General features: G+C 29.6%; 2 protein-coding genes across 2 annotated transcripts in view; one reads left to right on the plus strand and one right to left on the minus strand.

The window, feature by feature from the left end:
* The window catches only part of LOC141336974 (glypican-5-like), a 164,670-nt gene that overhangs the window by 85,675 nt on the left and 59,051 nt on the right, over nt 1-19,944 (minus strand). The window lies entirely within an intron of this gene.
* LOC141336240 (glypican-5-like) lies at nt 639-19,005 on the plus strand. Its single transcript, XM_073841794.1, has 7 exons — nt 639-728; nt 833-958; nt 4,481-4,550; nt 7,176-7,870; nt 11,947-12,086; nt 13,827-13,949; nt 18,651-19,005. Exons 1-7 carry the CDS (start codon nt 639-641, stop codon nt 19,003-19,005), a joined length of 1,599 nt encoding a protein of 532 aa, XP_073697895.1.

Genomic DNA, 19,944 nt, shown 5'->3' on the forward strand with positions numbered 1-19,944 from the left:
TACGCACCTCTTTGAGTTTTGATACCAGTAGAGACGGCAGCACAGAATAATGTCGCACATTCCAGCTTCCTGCATTTCTGCCGCTGCTTTAGAAGACGAAATATAATCCAGCGCGACGGCAACGTTGTCATATCGCAAGACAGCATCTATATTGCAAACTGTATTGCTGTTATTGTTTTTAGCGTTGGCATAATAACGCAACGGCATTACCATAGAAACCAACGCACATTCCGTAAAACGAAAGAACGCTTATGGACACACAAATCGGATTTGAACAGTTGCGATATGACTGTGTGGACAGTCAGTTATTCAAATCTGATTCCATCCAGATCTAGACAAAATCGGATTTGGGCTGACAGTCTGAACGAGGCTTAAAGGTTCCGTTTAGAACCTTTATTTTTAAAAGTGTTCCGTTGATGTTTTTAAATTATGGATGCCATTAAAGAACTTTTAATTTTTTTTAAGTGTAGAACCTTTCCATTACACAAAAGATTCTTTATAGTGGAAGAAGGCTCTTGTGATTATCAAAATGTTGAGCCTAAGAGATAATGATTTCTTTAAAAGTTATAAAAACCTATATATGGAACTTATATAAAGAACCTTTTTTTATTAAAGAGTGGTGTTGAGAATTTCTCATGATGCAGCCAGTAATTCAGTCAGCGGTCGAGGGGATTGAGTGGCTCTCTAGCGCTGAAGTGTGCTTGTGGATTGTCGTCAGAGAAGATAAAGTAACATCAAGGTCTCGGTTTGTACTGGATGTTTTCAGGGATGGAGATGCATTGGTTTCACGTAAAAAATAATGTGACATTTAAAGTTCTTTTGCCCTCTTTAGGCCTCTTTTACCCTCTCAGATCTCTCTTTCTCTGCCCTGGTACTTGTCTGGCCATCATCACACACTTACACCACAACCCATGATAGGCACATGATGTCCTCGGCTCTCAGACGGACATATTTCCCCGTACGGCGGTTTTAGGGCAACCTCTCGCCCTTCTGCTTGATTCGGCCCCACTCGCACTGACCCGTCTTACCCCGACAGATCTACACAGCAAATCCAAAGCTGTAGTCACGCCACGGATAACATGCCAGCAATGTAATGTGTGCAAAATGCAATCAGAGTCCAACATTAACACTTTCTCAAGTGCCAAAGAAAAAAGTTGGATTTGTTGAGTTGCTAGCAGGGATATGAAGTAGGAATGATGCACTTGTTAACATAAGTTACATTGTTGTCTTTTCTGAGGTGTATAATGTTCACGGCATAACACAGTAAATGATTGGACGTAATATTTAACGTCTTCCAATAATTTTATGCTTTGTCGCTTTTAATATAACAGCTCAGCTTTCAAATTCTGTGCGTTTTATCACGAAATACAAATTATCATTGTGTTTTTACTCTTTATTTCAAGTTTATAGTAAGATATAAAAGTGAAGGAACCTTAGAAGACGTAAAAAATCAGTAGAATTTAATGAAATGAATTGCAAAAATAATTTGCTTAAACTGAAGTGGATACAGCAATGTCACACCACATTAAAGAGCCTGAAAAACACATTATTGTAATAGACATGTTGTTTGTATAGTATTTCGCTATAAAACCGGCTGAATTTGAAAGCTGAGATTTTGGGATATCTCCCAGTGCTCCCAATCTGGGCCATTTGCATGCACAATAGACTAGAATATACTTTGAAAATATTATAACTTTAACTTTATAACTTCGTAATTGCTGCAAATTAATTCTAGTCATTTTGACTTTATTCTTAAAATATTTTGACTTTATTCTCGAAACATTTTAACTTTATTCTTGAAACCTTTTGACTTTATTCTCGTAATTTCAACATTATTCTCAAAATATTTCGACTTTATTCTCGAAACATTTCAACTTTATTCTTGAAACATTACAACTTTATTCTTGCTATTTTGACTTTATTAACGTAATATTTCAACTTTTCTCTCGTCATATTTTGTCTTTACTCTCTCTACTTTATTCTCATAATATTTTGATTATTCTCGTAATTTCGTCTTTATTCTCATAATATAGCGCCTTTATTCTTGCAATTTCCACTTTATTTTGTCTATATTCTCGTAATTTTGATTTAATTGTCGTAACTTCGACTTTATTCTTGTAATTTCATCTTTATTCTCAAAATATTTTGACTTTATTCTCGAAACATTTTGACTTTATTCTGGTAATACTTGACTTTGTACTCATAGTATTTCCACTTTATTCTCATAGTATTTTGACTTTATTCTTGAAACAATTCAGCTTTATTCTCGAAACAATTTGACTTTATTCTCGTAATTTCAACATTATTCTCAAAATATTTAGGTTTTATTCTTGTAATATTTTGACTTTATCTCATCATTTCAACTGTATTCCCATAGTATTTCTACTTTAGTCTTGAAACATTTCGACTTTATACTCATAATATCGATTTTATTCTTGTAATATTTTGACTGTATTCGGAATTTCAACTTTATACTCGTAGTATTTCGACTTCATTCTGGTAATTTTGACTTTATTCTCATAATATTTCATGTTTATTCTCAGAATTTTGACTTTATTCTCGTAATATTTTGACTTTATTCTTTTAATTTCGACTTTATTCTTGTAATATTTTGATTTTATTCTTGTAATATTTCGACTTTATTCTCATAATTTCAACATTATTCTCAAAATATTTAGGTTTTATTCTTGTAATATTTCGACTTTATTCTCGTAATTTCAACATTATTCTCAAAATATTTAGGTTTTATTCTTGTAATATTTCGACTTTATTCTCGTAATTTCAACATTATTCTCAAAATATTTAGGTTTTATTCTTGTAATATTTCGGCTTTATTCTCGTAATTTCAACATTATTCTCAAAATATTTAGGTTTTATTCTTGTAATATTTCGGCTTTATTCTCGTAATTTCAATTTTATTCTTGTAATATTTTGACTTTATCTCATAATTTCAACTGTATTCCCATAGTATTTCTACTTCAGTCTTGAAACATTTCAGCTTTATTCTCTAAACAATTTGACTTTATTCTCGTAATTTCAACATTATTCTCAAAATATTTAGGTTTTATTCTTGTAATATTTCGGCTTTATTCTCGGAATTTCAATTTTATTCTTGTAATATTTTGACTTTATCTCATAATTTCAACTGTATTCCCATAGTATTTCTACTTCAGTCTTGAAACATTTCGACTTTATTCTCGTAATATCGATTTTATTCTTGTAATATTTTGACTTTATTCGGAATTTCAACTTTATACTCGTAGTATTTCGACTTCATTCTGGTAATTTTGACTTTATTCTCATAATATTTCATGTTTATTCTCATAATTTTGACTTTATTCTCGTAATATTTTGACTTTATTCTTTTAATTTCGACTTTATTCTTGTAATATTTTGATTTTATTCTTGTAATATTTTGACTTTATTCTCATAATTTCAACATTATTCTCAAAATATTTAGGTTTTATTCTTGTAATATTTCGGCTTTATTCTCGTAATTTCAACATTATTCTCAAAATATTTAGGTTTTATTCTTGTAATATTTCGGCTTTATTCTCGTAATTTCAATTTTATTCTTGTAATATTTTGACTTTATCTCATAATTTCAACTGTATTCCCATAGTATTTCTACTTCAGTCTTGAAACATTTCGACTTTATTCTCATAATATCGATTTTATTCTTGTAATATTTTGACTTTATTCGGAATTTCAACTTTATACTCGTAGTATTTCGACTTCATTCTGATAATTTTGACTTTATTCTCATAATATTTCATGTTTATTCTCATAATTTTGACTTTATTCTCGTAATATTTTGACTTTATTCTTTTAATTTCGACTTTATTCTTGTAATATTTTGATTTTATTCTTGTAATATTTTGACTTTATTCTCATAATTTCAACTTTTCTTTTAGTATTTCGACTTTTCTCATACTATTTCGACTTTATTCTCATAATATCAACTTTAGTCTCATAATTTTGACTTCGACTTCATTTGAAATATTGCGACTTTAATCTTGTAATATTATATTTTTTTTAAACGTGGCACTAAAACGCCATCATAGACCATCAGCCTATATTTTTATGATTTTTTTTAAATCAAAATGTTCTATTATTATTTATTAATAATTATTTATATATTAATACAAAAAATTAAAGATAAAACATTGTAGATAAACATTGCTTTAAATGATATTCTATATACAATTTTGTCGTAGAAATCATTGCAGAAATATTTTTAAGCAAGCTATATTTAATTTGTCTTTTAAATTTTTTTCAATAAATTAATATATAACAAATATATTACTTGTTCAGTAGCAGCCTTATTTTTATAGTTCTTGAGGTTTTAGTGTAATGAGGGGGAAACCTTGGGAGAAACTGAGGCTCATTTTACAGTATTTCCACTTGGATGAATCGTTGAAGCGTTAACAAGGACACACAGGAGGTCGTGCTGTGCGACTGAGCTTCTGTTGTCCTTCAGGTGGTTCTCAGGGCTCATAAAAAACACAGCGAGGATATTGCTAACTCTGCAAGTCGGGCGTCATTCGCAGGCAAAAAGACTTCAGCAGGAAATTGGACATCCTGCCGCGCTGATCCTGTAACCTGCATCAGGTTATTTCTGCTTATCTAGCCCTGCTTTAGTTTTCCTCTCAGTCTCGTCCTTCACGGTGAAGGCTTGTGGTTGCGCTCTTTTTGTTGAAATATCCTCCTGGCGGTCCTCAGATTGTAGAACGTCTTTATTATATTTTATTGGCTCACATCAAAGCAGAATTTAATCCAGAAATATTGTTGGCCTCAAGCCTACAAGTCTGAAATCTCTTCTGGCAATATTTATACATACACTGACATTCAAAGTCTGCATTCATATGATTAAACATACAGTAAAAACAGTAACATTGTGAAATATTTTTCGAATTTAAAATGCCTAATTTAAAATATGAACTTATTTAAAAATATAATTTATTCTTGTGAGCAAAAGCTGAATTTTCAGCATCATTACTCCAGTCTTCAGTGTCACATGATCCTTCAGAAATCATTCTAATATGCCGATTTGCTGCTCAGGAAATATTTCTGATTATTATCAAAGTTGAAAACAGTTGAGCTGCATCATATATGGTACATTTTGTTTTAACATTCTTTAAAGAAGACTTAAAAGCGAAGGAATAAAGTCCGTTAAAGCTACAACAGCTATGAGTCATTCCCAACATAATGCTCTCTTGTTATTGTTGTTTATGCATCACATATGAATTAGCGCTGAGTGTTTGGAGAATGTACATGAAGATGATTTTGGGCATCATAAACAGACATAATAGGGAATAATAAAAAAGACAGATGATCTTTCAGTGCGCTCTTTAAATGCAGAGATATGGAGAGTGCTTCAAGGCATCATTGCACCCTTGTATCTTCAAGCTCTCTGCGTCTTGTTATCCACTTTTTTTATTTCTCTCTCTCTCTCTCTCTGGACTGAGGAAGCTCTTTAGATCTCGTTGCACACAGATAAAAAAAGCATTTCATATTGGGTTTGCCTGCAGGAAGAGGCATTCTCTGCTCCGTTGCTTTCAAACGAGGGACTCGTTTCTGTGGTGTGGGCTTTTACACGCTCAAAGCACTAACCAGACAGAATATCGCAAGAATGCCACTAGTTTTATGACTTTTTTTTTAATGCAAATGTCGAAGGTAGACTACTGTTCAAAAGTTTCTGAAGTTTGAAAGAAGTCTCTACCGCTCTCCAAGGCTGCATGTATTTGATCAACAATAGAGCAATATTGTGAAATATTATTACAGTTTAAAATAACTGTTTTCTATGTGAATGTATTTTGAAATGATTTTTTTTTTCCTGTGATCAAAGCTGAATTTTCAGCATCATTACTTCAGTTTTCATTGTCACATGATCCTTCAGAAATCATTCTAATATGCTGATTTGCTGTTCAAGAAACATTTCTGATTATTATCAATGTTAAACAGTTGACACATTTTGTTTCAGCATTTTTTGATGAATAGAATGTTCAAACGAACATTCCGTAACATTAATTCTTTTGATCTGTTACTTTTGATAAACAAAACAAAACAAAAACACTTGCTGGCAAACTTTTAAAATGTGGCATATATCAAGAAATAATAAAGGAAAAAAATGAAATGTATTTAATTTAATTTATTTTTAGCGTTCCAAATAGATGAAAAATATCCAAAAAATTACAGAAACGGTTTTTGACAAGAGTCAACCACAAAGTCTATATAATATTAGCAGGTGTAGAAAATAATATATATTAGATACAAATGTATCTAGTAAAATAAAAAGTTCTCCAAATAAAATGTGAAAAAAAATCTTTTTTTTATTTGATTTTACATTAATAAATTTAATGAATAGGTAAAACGAGTAAAATAATAATAATAAAAAAACTTACTAAACACTTAATATGATGCTAAGTTTGTGCTTGTGTGTTCTGTGTAAAATGTCAAAACAATTATTTTATTTATCATATCCAACAATTTCCAGAAACTTTCCAGATTTCTGAGGAACCTTAGAAATGTTTTGACATTTTCGGAAACTTTTGAAAAAGCTAAAGTTGTTAGTTGTGGGTTGTTACTTTTTTAATTAACTTAAAAGCATTCTTGTTGAATTATTTTCTAAAGAAATACTTTACTTTTTTTTAATTATTGTTTTTTATTTTAATAACCATAATGAAGGATTTTCATAGGTAAGAAGGCTCTGGGACAGAGAGTCAACAATAAAATCTACATAATATTAGTAGATATAGCAGATACAAATGGTGAGTATGATAAAAAAAAAAAGTTTAAATAAAATGTAAACATATACTTTATTTTATTTTATTTTATGCTTCCAAAAGGGTGGAAAATATCCAAAAATGTCAAGCTTTTTGGGGAGGTTTTTGAATTTTAAATTATTAGTTTCACACTTTTTTTTATTAATTTAACACATTCTTGCTGAATGAAATTATTTACTTAAAAAAAACAAAAACTCCAAGTGCTCTACTGTAGTGTATATTGAACAATTTGAAAGGACAAACCTGTATAGAATGTGAACGTTTCTGTTTTATTCATTTCTAAACATTGCAAATCAACTTGAAATCTAACAAGAATATTTCTAAATGTTTCGAATGTATCAAGATTCCTTCGAATCGTCTCTAACATCTTATTTTGTTTCTTTATTCCAGAAACCGTGGACTCCCTGGTCCGTCAGGCTGAGAATCACACTCACGCCGTCCTCCTGCACACGTACCGTGATCTGGCCGGTCCCGCGGCGGCTCCCGTCGGAGAGTTTTTCACAGACGTGGGTCTCTTCGTCTTGGGCTCCGAACTCAGTCTAGAAGAAGCTTCGCAGCGTTTTTTCGACGCTCTTTTCCCTCTCGTTTACGAGCGTCTGGTGGAGCCGGATCTGTCCCGCTTGTCTCCGCCCTACGCCGAATGCGTCCGCGCGTCCTGTCGGGATCTGGCTCCGTACGGCGGAGCCCCGGGTCGCCTCGCCGCACACATCTCCCGCGCCTCTCTGCCAGGCCGGGTGTTCCTCCAGGCGCTGCACTTGGGCGTCGAGGTCATCAATACGACCGACCACATCCAACTCAGCCGCGAGTGCAAACGCGGCCTTCTGAGGATGAGCTACTGCCCGCACTGCCAGGGTTTGACCAATAACAAGCCCTGCATGGGCTACTGCCTCAACGTGGTGCGAGGGTGTCTCGCTAATTTGGCCGAAGTGGACGCCCACTGGAGGGAGTTTGTGCGCTCGTTGGAGGTGCTCTCTACCCGCATGCACGGGGCGCAGGACCTGGAGCAAGTGCTTCTGGGAGTTCACGGGCTGGTGAGGGACGCCGTGGCCCACGCGCAGAGGATCGCGCCGCAGCTTTCTGCACAGGTATTTTAAGATCCAAAGTGTTTGTGCATATGTTATTGCTTACTTTTGAGGAAATGTGATGAGTCCAGGGTCAAAGGTCACTTTAATGAGCTATCGCTTTGGATAAAAGTGTCATCCAAAATGCAGGTTTGTTGTCTTTTACTGTTTGCTTTTATGCATTTGGCAGGTGCTTTTTTTCTGATGCAACTTCAAAATATGCGTTTTTTTTATTACATGAAAATTTTGGAGAAAAAAACAAAACAATAAAATAAAATAATTTTGAAAAATATGTCATGGTAAGGCTAATTTCAAAGCTGTCATTTTAGGTGTTTTAAGTAAAAATATATAGGAAACATTTTTAACATTTTATTGCTAACCTAATGTTAATAAAATTATATTATATTATATTATATATTATATTATATTATATTATATTATATTATATTATATTATATTATATTATATTATATTATTATATTAGCTAAAATAAATCTCATATTACTGGCAGAATTGCTTTGGTGTGGTAAAAATGTCAGAAGATTAAAAAAAAAAGATGGTGTAATATATATTTCAGATAAAATTGAAAAGCATGACAAAAAGTTTGCATTCTCCAAATAAAATGTAAAAAACAAAACAGAAAAAAATTATTTTATTTTATTTTATTTTATTTTATTTTATTTATTTTATTTTATTTTATTTTATTTTATTTTATTTATTTTATTTTATTTTATTTTATTTTATTTTATTTTATTTTATTTTATTTTATTATTTTATTTTATTTTTTATTTTATTTTATTTTATTTTATTTTATTTTATTTTATTAAGACTTTTATTAGTCGTAGTTCAGTGTGGTGAAATTTCCAGAAGACAAACAATAAAAAAAGAAAAGCATGAAATAAAAAATCAAATAAAATGTAAAACAAAGAAATATTATTATATTATCATGTTGTATTATTATATTTTTATTTTATTTATACACACACACACACACACACACACACACACACATATATATATATATATATATATATATATATATATATATATATATATATATTATATATAAGGGTTCTTGTAAGTTAGAAGTTTCTGGGACAAGAGCAGTTGTTTTGATGGCACCCAGTGGTTTTTTGTTGTATAACGTCGTAAATAAAATCTTACAGGAACCTTAATGTTTTAATATTAACTTCAAATTTGGAACATAACTTATTTAGACAATGTATAGCAATTTTGGATTGAAAAATATTTTGTAAAATATTTATTTTAAATCAAATCAAATCAAATATTGTGCAGTGCATTTTCTTTACAGTGAATTTAAAGTTCTATAACTTTAATACTTTGAAATGACTCCACTTTTGCCATAATCTGCAGAGTCCAACCTTAGGTCTGTAATAGCATTCATGAATTATAACAATTGAAGTTTGGATAGTGACCTTTCATGTCTATGTTTAAAAATGTGACATTTAAGAGATTAGGTTGTAGGTTGTATTAAGTTGTAAGTAATTCTAGCTTGAGTAAACGAATGCATTGGCCAATTACATATTCATTTCTGTTTTTCACAAAGTGTATAACATTCTAACAGGACTTGACGGCAGCATTTGACTTGTGAGATTTTGCATTTATTTGAGTCTATAAAATCCTGAAGGCTCAACATTTGTTTGCTTTTATGGCCGCGGAACGTTGAGAAACCTTGCATTTACAATTAGGTGAACGAGCAACATTTTTCTTTCAAACCCAAACACTGACCTTAGCATTTTTGCAATTTTCATGCCTTGAGACTTTCCCAAGCAGTGTGGTGTAACTACTGTTTGGACAGCGTGGAATGCGGTACGGCCTGAACATGAGTTGCTCGCAGTCACACATGCCATGCTGCAGCCAGAGAGCCCAGAACATTCCCAAAATACCCTGAGTGTGGGCAGCTGCAGCGGGCCGGCCAGCCGCTGATGTGCTCTGGACGCCTGCAGTCATACTGGGCTTCTGTAGGATCCAGTACACGTGTTTTTAGACAGTATTGTGGTTGAAGGTTTGCAGACAGAGTGTCTATCCGTGTATGTGTGTAGAAATAAGCCTTTAAACTGCATGGATTTGTCAGCAATTGACTGACACTTGATCTGCAGGGTCGGGTGTGGATCAGAATCTGGATCAGAATCAAGGCTCTAATAAGGTGTTGGTAGTGGTAATGGTCATAGCCGTATAAGAGCTATAAAAAATAGTCTTTATCACCTGTTAAGTCCAAATCATCCCAATTGTTCTGGAGGAATGATTATCTTCCAAAAACTCAAAAAGCGTCAAAACTGTTGGATGGTATGAACAAAATCAGTGTCATAATATTCTTATTTTTGTTGGAAATTGAATAAAAAATTACATTTTGCTCAAACCAAATATAGTATAAATAGCTCTATTTACATATACTGTAATTAATGGTTATATTTTAGATATTATTATTATTATTTTTTTATTTTAAATTTTAATAAAAAAACAGATAATATCAGATAATATTTTGAAAATATCTGTTAATATTATTTTAAATTAATATTATATTTAATATTGATATTATTGTGGTTAATATAAAACCAAATACAGTATAAAAAAATCTTTTTTTACATATACAACTATATATTATTTTGTAAAACAATTATATTAAATATTAAATATAATACTAATTTAAATTAATATTAAGATATGTTTAAAAACATATTTAATATTGATGTTATTTATATTAATATAAAACCAAATACAGTATAAAAACTTTTTTTACATATATAACTATATGTTTATTATTATTATTATTATTTAAAAATAATGTTTTGGATAATATTTTGAAAACATCTGTTAATATTGTAAATTAATAAATTAATATTGATATATATGTAGTTAATATAAAACCAAATACAGCATAAATTGCTTTTTATATTTATAATTATTCATATTTTATTTACTGTATTGTAAAAAAAAAAAAAAAATATATATATATATATATATATATATATATATATATATATATATATTAGATAATATTTTGAAAGCATCTGTTAATAGTAATTTAAATTTTTATTTATAATTTATATTTATAGTAATGCGGTTAATATAAAACCAGATACAGTGTAAATTGCTCTTTTTACATAAATAATTAATCATTATATTTTATATATTATTTTGAAAAAAATATTTTAGATATTTTGAAAATGTCTGTTAATATTATTTAAAAAACAATTTGATTTAATATTGTTATTAATGTGTTTAATATAAAACCAAATACAGTGTAAATTTCCCTTTTTACATAATTAATGATTATATTTTATATTTTTTGTAAAGAAAAATATATATTAGATATTTTGAAAATGTCTGATATTTATGTATTATATATTATATGTAATATAGATGTTAATGTGGTTAATAGAAATTTAAGTACAGTATAAATCACTCTTTTTACATATATAATTAATCATTATATTTTATATATTATTTTGTACACAATATATGTTTTAGATAATATTTTGAAAACATGTTAATTTGAATTTCAATAATTTTTTTATATTTAATATTGATATTAATGTGGTTAATAATAATGTGTATTATTTAAAAAAAAAAAAAAAAAAACTACTAAATGTAGGAGAAAAGTCATTGGAAGAGTTGATTTTCGAACAATTTGGCTTCAGATGGTGCAGATCTGCCAGTTTTTGTCTCCAAACCAGAAAGTCTGTGATCAATCCGTGGATGTGCCATCTGATGCCTAAACGACTGACTAAGTAAATGAGTCAGTATATCCAGTAAACAGTGTATGAGTCAGTCGCATTACTTCTTTTCAAACTTTACAACACATAAACTTGTGCTTTGACCAACTCTTTCCTTTAAAATCTCTGCTGCATAAACAATTGCTCACTATTCCTCTTACCTTGAAAGTTTTGCGAATGCTTTTGCAGCATGAGTTAATAAACAGCATCATCTAGTGGTTGATCACGTTACTACAAGCACATCGACCCCATTTGACCTGCAAAAGTGCAAGTGTTTCCAGCCCTGAGCTTTAGCCACTGTTAAATGTCTGTAATAGAGAGTATGTGTGTGGATATGTTGGTAATGGTGTGTGATTTGTGCAGGTGCACAGGGTGTGCGGTCACCCCAGCAGACAGCGGCCGGAGCAGGTGAGCAGCGTTCAGCACGGCAGCGCCGCACGAGACTCCATTCCTCTGAAAGGAGCCAGCAGAAACGCAGAAGACACGCTCAGCAACAGGAGGAAGTAAGGCTGGAAAACATCTGCTAGCATCTGTGCATACTGCAGCTCTGGATGCATATACTCAGCTTTTGTTATGATGATAATTTTTACAGTTTAGAATAATAAAGTCATTGAAATTATCAACTGTAACAGGGATAAAGGAATTATGTCATGACCAAAATATGTTTTGCAAATATTGTTGGACTTTAGAATCCATCTCTAAAAATTAATATCATCAATATTTAACAATATATAACATTTTGTGTGTGTATATATATATATATATATATATATATATATATAATATTTTAGTGTATCAATATATTGTATAATAGTATTTTTTAAATAATTATATAAATTATATAATGTATTATTATTATTATTATTATTATTATTATGTTTTTTCTTTACCAAAGAAATATATAATAAATACTGTATAAATTAGATGTTGTATTTCTATGATTAATGCTATTTTACATGTTAATATAATATTTAAATCTATCAATATTTTATATAATAGTATTTTGAAAATATAATTATATGTATGGAACATTATTATTATTATTATTATTATTATTATTATTAATGATAATAACTACATAAATATTATGTGGTAATATTAATGTATAATAGTATTTAGAACAGTATGTTAATGTTAATGACATTAATAATATATCAATAATATTAAATATTATGTAAAAAATAATTATATGTATAAAACATAATACATTATTATTATTATTATTATTATTATTATTATTATATTTTTTTCTTTCCAATAGAAATATATAATAAATACTGTATAAATTGGTCTTTGTACATAATAAAATAATATTTAAACATATCAGTATAAACATTATTGTTATTATTATTATTATTATTATTATTATTATTAATTACAATAACTACAATAATTTTATATGATAATATTAACGTATAACAGTATTTAGAAAACAGCATGTTAATGTTAAATAAATGCAGTATAAATTTGTATTTGTACGTAAATAATTATTATTAACATTTTATGCATTAATATGGCATTTTAAATTAATAATTACAAATGTGTATAATAGTATTTAAATAATTTCCTAATAATAATAACATATATAATAACATTAATATATATTATTAGTATTTTAAAAACAATAATATGTAATATACATGTATAATACGGAATAAATGCTTTAATTTAATTAAAATAACTAGAAATTGGTTTTTATACATATGATATTTTATAAAATATATTTTATATAATATAAAAAAAATCCTCAATAATTGTTAACATTTAACAAGAGGACACAAGATAAAGAAAATAAACAACATATAAATCCTTTTGAAAAAAAAAACAAAAAAAAAAACAGATATACATCTGTTTTAAGATCAGTAAAGTTAATTGTTTATACTCGTATTTAATTTATTCAAATAAACTGCATATTCTCTTAATATTTTTAAATCTCGCTTCAAAACGTATTTCTTTAGATTTTATCTTATTTTGAGTGTTTCAATTGCATGTTTGCTTTTTTGCTTATTGTATCATTTTATATTGTGTATTTTGATGTTTTATTTATGTAAAACGCTTTGAAGTAACATTGAAGGCGCTAAATGTAACAGCTGTAGTAATTAGAAGATTTTCTTTGCATGAAAGTTGTTGAAGCTGCATGTGTTTCCAGAGCTGAAGTGCAGCTGTAGTCATGAGTGTTGAGCAGCTGTGTTAGTGCTCCATCTGCTGGACAGACAGTGAAACACTCCTCTGTGTCTCTCCAGAGAGTTCATCAACAGTCTGCGTCTGTATCGTGCGTTCTACGGCGGCCTGGCCGACCAGCTGTGTGTGAGCGATCTGGCCTCTGGAGACGGACTGGACTGCTGGAACGGAGCTCATGTGGCCAGGTAGACATCTCAAATCTTCTGCACATCTTCTGCCTCTTGTTTCTTCTGCCTGCAGCTGCAATTATTCATCAACTTGTCCGTAAGCGTCGCATAAATCATGAAGCTTTGGTTCTGTCAGATATCTTTAGGTGTGAATAATGACCAAGATCTCATTTCCAGGAATAGTAGCTTATACACATGTCTGTACTTGCTGTTTAGGATTTTTATTTTTTTTTGCCATATGTGACCCTGGACCACAAAACCAGTCATAAGGTTAAATTTGACAAAACTGAGATGTATACATCATATGAAAGCTCAATAAATAGGCTTTCTATTGATGCATGGTTTGTTAGGATAGGACAATATTTGGCCGAGATACATCTATTTGAAAATCTGGAATCTGAGGGTGCAAAAAAATCAAAATACTGAGAAAATCACCTTTAAAGTTGTCCAAATTAAGTTCTTAACAATGCATATTACTAATCAAAAATTACATTTTGATATATTTATAGTAGGAATTTTTCAAAAATTCTTCATGGAACATGATCTTTACTTAATTTCCTAATCATTTTTGCCATAAAAGAAAAATCAATAATTTTGACCCATACTATGCATTTTTGGCTATTGCTACAAATATACCCCAGCGACTTAAGACTGGTTTTGTGGTCCAGGGTCACATATATTAATGCATCTCTATTCAGCTTGTTTGTGATTTCTGCACATTTAAATCACTTTAGTTGATTGTTGGAGAAATCAACTCATTCCTGATGAAATCTTTGAAGATTTGAGCTATGAACCATCTTTGATAAAGACATTTCAGGGTGACTTACCTGTAATTAATGTACTGCAAGTTCACAATTCTTTATTCTGCTTAGTATGCTGTATTTTTAGGGAGGATGGATCAGTGTAGATTTGAAACCTTTTCTGCCTTACCTTGACTAGCCATTATAGTGCACTTAATTACATTTTTTAAGTTTTGCTTATTTCCAGTAAACACATGCACATTTATTTATTTATTAATTTATTTTCATTTATTTTAATTAAGATACTTTTTATTAAATATTTTTACTTTGTATAAATGAGGTAAAAAAAGGTAATTTATTATATATTTGTCAAATAATGAATTTGTTCAGACCGTTTTATTAAAATAAAAATAATTTTTTTTTATTAATAATAATGCAATTACTTATAAAATACTACTTGTTTTTAATATAATTATTAATTAAAACAAAAAAACTAAAAGTAAAAAGTGACAATACATAACATTATATTTATCCAATAATAATAATAATAAAGTTTTAATAATATATAAATAATAAAATAATTGATATAATATTATTTGTTTATATAAAATATGTATTGTTTTATTATATAATATAGACAGTTTCACAGTAAATGTTTTGTTTTTAATAATAATAATAAAAAAATCATATAACTATTTAGAAAATGATTTCTTTTCTGAGTCAAACTATTAGCTTGTAGCTGTTTAATTATGGTTAGAAAAGTTTATTAATAATAAATTATTTCTATTATAATAATAATAATAACAACAATAATAATAATTTTAATAATAATTGTTTATCTTGAAGTAAAATATTGTTATTCAGACAATTTTATTATAATAAAATAAGCATAAATAATAATACAGTTATTTATAAAATACTACTTGTTTTTAATACAATTATTATTAAAACAAAAAAAGTAAAAAGTGATTATTAATTATTATTTATGTTTATATAAAATATATATGATTTTAAAAATTATTTTTAAATGTTTTGTTAATTTTTTAATGTTTTTAAAAACTACTAGTCTGTAGCTGTTTAATTGTGATTAGACAAGTTAAATAATAATAATAATAAATATAGCTGCAAGCAGCAATTAAAGGGCCAAGCACTCAAAGGGGAAAATGAGGAGCTAAGGATGGCAGGAACAGCAGACCAACTGCAACAATAAGTAAAAAGAAGCCATTTTAGGATGATTTTAGTCAAAACAACAGAAAAATTATGTAGAACTCCTACTGATATGATTTAATAGCTTATTACGTTTGACCAACAGGTGGCGCTGTTATGAAATCGATGTGGTGTTTTTAGTGTGAGGTGACACTCAAAGTTTGGTGTCATTATGTCAAAGCTTTGCAGAGATAAAGCCTCAGCATCATTTTGGCATCAAGCCTAAAATTTGTAGAGGCGCTGTACAAAAACGGTTTCATCTATCAACATGAAATCCATAACCTTTTGTCAGCACAGTCTGAAGATGATCTGATTCAATTTTGGTGACAATCAGACAAACAGTCTAGGACGAGTTCGAAAAAGTAGGTTTTCAACATGAATCAAAATGGCGGACAGGAAGTTTGGCCAACTGTGGCATAATTGGTATCGATGTTGTCAGCATGACCCAAGGAATATTTTGAGACTAGTTTCATTACAGTTATTAGCATTTTTGGAAATTTTATAATTAGTAGTTAATGAATGGTTTATTACTCTTGACCAATAGGTGGCGCTGTTACCAAATTGATGTGGTGTAATCACTGTGAGGTGATAATGCCACATACAAAATTTGGTGCAAATATCTCAAATCTTTGCAGAGATACAGCTTCAGATGCGCTTTGGCATCTTTCCAGCAAATTCGTTGATGCGTTAATTGAAAACGGTTTCGGATATCAACACGAAATCCATAGCTTTTTGCCAGCATGGTCTGAAGATGATCCGAGTCAAATTTGGTGAAAATCAGACTAACAGTCTAGGAGGAGTTCGAAAAAGTAGGTTTTCGACATTAATCAAAATGGCGGAGAGGAAGTAATGCCAATCTTGGCATAATTGGTATCAATGTTCTCGGCCTGACCCAAGGAATATTTTGAGATCTTTCATTACAATAAGATTTGAGACTTTCACTACATTAAGCCATTTTTCTCAGAAGTTATTAGCATTTTTCTAAATTTCATTATAACTTTTGACCAGAAGGTGGCGCTGCCATCATACTTTTTGAGCACTGTCAGGGCTTGGTGCTGAAGAAACATACCTAGTTTCGTAATGATACGTCAATGTGTTCGTAAAATATAGCATTTTATAACAAAATTCAAAATGGCTGACATGGGAAAATTGGATATGGTTCGACTCGGCATGCTCCTCCGAATCTAACGGGATGAGTTTCGAGATTTTTGGCCAAAGCACTGAGAAGTTATAAGCAAAAATAGCCAATTTTCATATCTCCTGACCACTAGGTGGCACTGTGATGAAACACTGCAGGTAGCCTCAGGTCATGCTTCTTATAACACACACCAAGTTTGGTCTCAATACAACAAACCGTTGTGGAGATATGGCCTCGCATCCATTTTTGCACGCTTTTCGTAGAATTAATTAGCGCATTATTCAAGAACAGTTTGACTAATCAACTTGAATTCCATAGCTTTTTACCAGCATGGTCTGAAGATGATCTGAGCCAATTTTGGTGAAAATCAGACAAACCGTCTAGGACGAGTTCGAAAAAGTAGGTTTTACAAACAATTAATTATAGAAAACAAACTAAACCTTACGATTTTTGAATTGTGGTGTTCGACTCGGCATGACCCAAGGAGTCAGGGAAAACAAGAATTTTGATTTTGTGGTTTACGGTTCAAAAGTTATTAGCAAAAAGAAAGTGCAACTTTGGACAAGTGGTGGCGCTAGAGAGTTTGAGTTAGAGACTCCAAATTGGTTATGGTGACATTTCAGACTGTCCTCTATCAGTGTGCCAAATTATACAACTTTCTATGGGCTGCCATAGACTTCAAGAGCGGAAGAATAATAATAAGAAGAAATCCATCGCACCTTCGGTGCTTGGCCCCGATTAATAATAATGTTTAATTCTGAAGTAAAATGTCTTTATTCAGATCATTTTATTATAATAAAATAAACGTTTTTATAAATAATAATACAATTATTTATAAAATACTACTTGTTTTTAATATCATTATTATTAAAACGAAAAAGTTAAAGTAAAAAGTGAAAATATATATCATTATATTTACACATTATTATTATTATTATTATTATTATTATTATTATATATATAATCAAATAATCAATATATTATTATTTATGTTTATATAAAATATATATTATTTTATTATACAATACAGACAGTTTCACAGTAAATGTTTTGTTCATTTCATATGTTATTTATTTCTGAGGCAAACTATTAGCCTGTAGCTGTTTAATTATGATTAGAAAAGTTTAATAATAATAATAATAATAATAATAATAATAATAATATTAATAATTGTTTTTTTATTATTCAGATTATTCAGACCTCAGTAAAAAGCTATAAAATATAAAATATACTTTTTTTTAATCACCCAATAAAAATAATAAGTTATATTTGGTAGAATAATACATATTTTATTATAATAAAATAAAATAATATTGTTTCTTTTATATTTTTATTTGTTAATGGTAAACTATTGGCTGGTAATGGTTTAAAATGATTCAAAATTATTATTATTATTATTATTGTTGTTGATGTTGTTGTTGTTATTATTAATGATATTATTATTATTATTATTATTGTTTGTTTTATTTATTTTTTTAGATGGCATTTCTGCTATTATCTAACAAACCCCTAGAGAAGCTGAAATTCTGAGTTTCAGTTTATAATCGAAACATTTTTTCTATTTTTTTTTTTTTATGGAAAGTTTAACCTTGAAGTTAAATTAAAATTAATCTATGGCCGCTTGTTGTTGCACAGTCTGTATGGAGACTCGTGTGAGGTTTCCACCTGTGTAATTAATGAGTTTATACGGTGTTGGTCTCTGTTGGCATTTTTCCCACTCACCATAAACAGCTTTATAAGTGACAAGGCAGCTGTTCGTGGATCCGCAGCATCCTCCCGTTTCCCTCTCCTCTGGTCTCCTCCCCCCTCATCCAATCCGTCTCCTCGCGCTGCTATCTCACCTGGCCTGTCAGCGCCTCAACACTCCCATAAATTCATCGCCGGTGGTATTTCCTCCCAACCGTCATCCGCTGTCAGCGCTGCCAGATGGCAGGTGGGACCATATTTCAAGAGGAGAGGTGAGGCGGGACGGGTTATTGTCCACCAGTAAACGCTGACGGGACGAGGTGAGGTGGAGACAGATGGTAATTACTGCGTGAGGCGCTCTCTAGTGGACACTGAGCTTTTCAAATAAACCACTGCTTTAAAGGATAACTATTGCCAAAATGCAACCTGGGCTGTTTTTTTTTTTTTTTTACTGTAAATGAGACAATCTTGCCACTGTTGCCAGTCAAGAAGTTTGTCTCATTTACAGTAAAAAAAAAAAAAAAAAACAGCCCAGGTTGCATTTTGGCAATAGTTATCCTTTAAGTGGAAATTAGGCAACCACATCAAAGTAATTATTATTTGCTAATTGATTCAAATCTGTTGTTTTTGCAATTTAAATGGTAATTTCATTGATGTTTGTGCAGAATTGATCAGCTTGTTATTTATTAAAATAAATAAGGGTGCGCTCTCGAAAATGTTTGTAAATTAAGACTGATTTTCGCCTAATTTAAATTAACAAAACAGTACAAAAAAGGAGTATTTATAGTTACGCAGCTAATAGCTAAAGGTTTGCTTCAGAAAAACTAAACAAAAAAATGTACTGTCAAATAATAATAATAAAAACAATAATCATTTAGATCATTTTTACTTTTAAACTGGTAGTATAAAAATTGCTTGTGCGCACACACACACACATATATATATATATATATTGTAAGATTTTGTATAATATATTGCTTGTGCACACATATATAGATATTATTTAAATATATATATATATATATATATATATATATATATATATATATATATATATATGTATATATATATATATATATATATATATATATTTCCTTTTTTTACAGTAATAAAACTGAAATAAATTAAAGTAGATAATGTCACAATGTAAAAAAATCATTTTAATAGATTTAAAAAAAGAAAATTTAAATATATTTTAAATAAATAATTTTTTTTAATGTTAAAATATAGTTAGAAAATTACA

Source organism: Garra rufa, chromosome 6 (assembly GCF_049309525.1).
Source record: "Garra rufa chromosome 6, GarRuf1.0, whole genome shotgun sequence".
Lineage (NCBI taxonomy): Eukaryota > Metazoa > Chordata > Actinopteri > Cypriniformes > Cyprinidae > Garra > Garra rufa.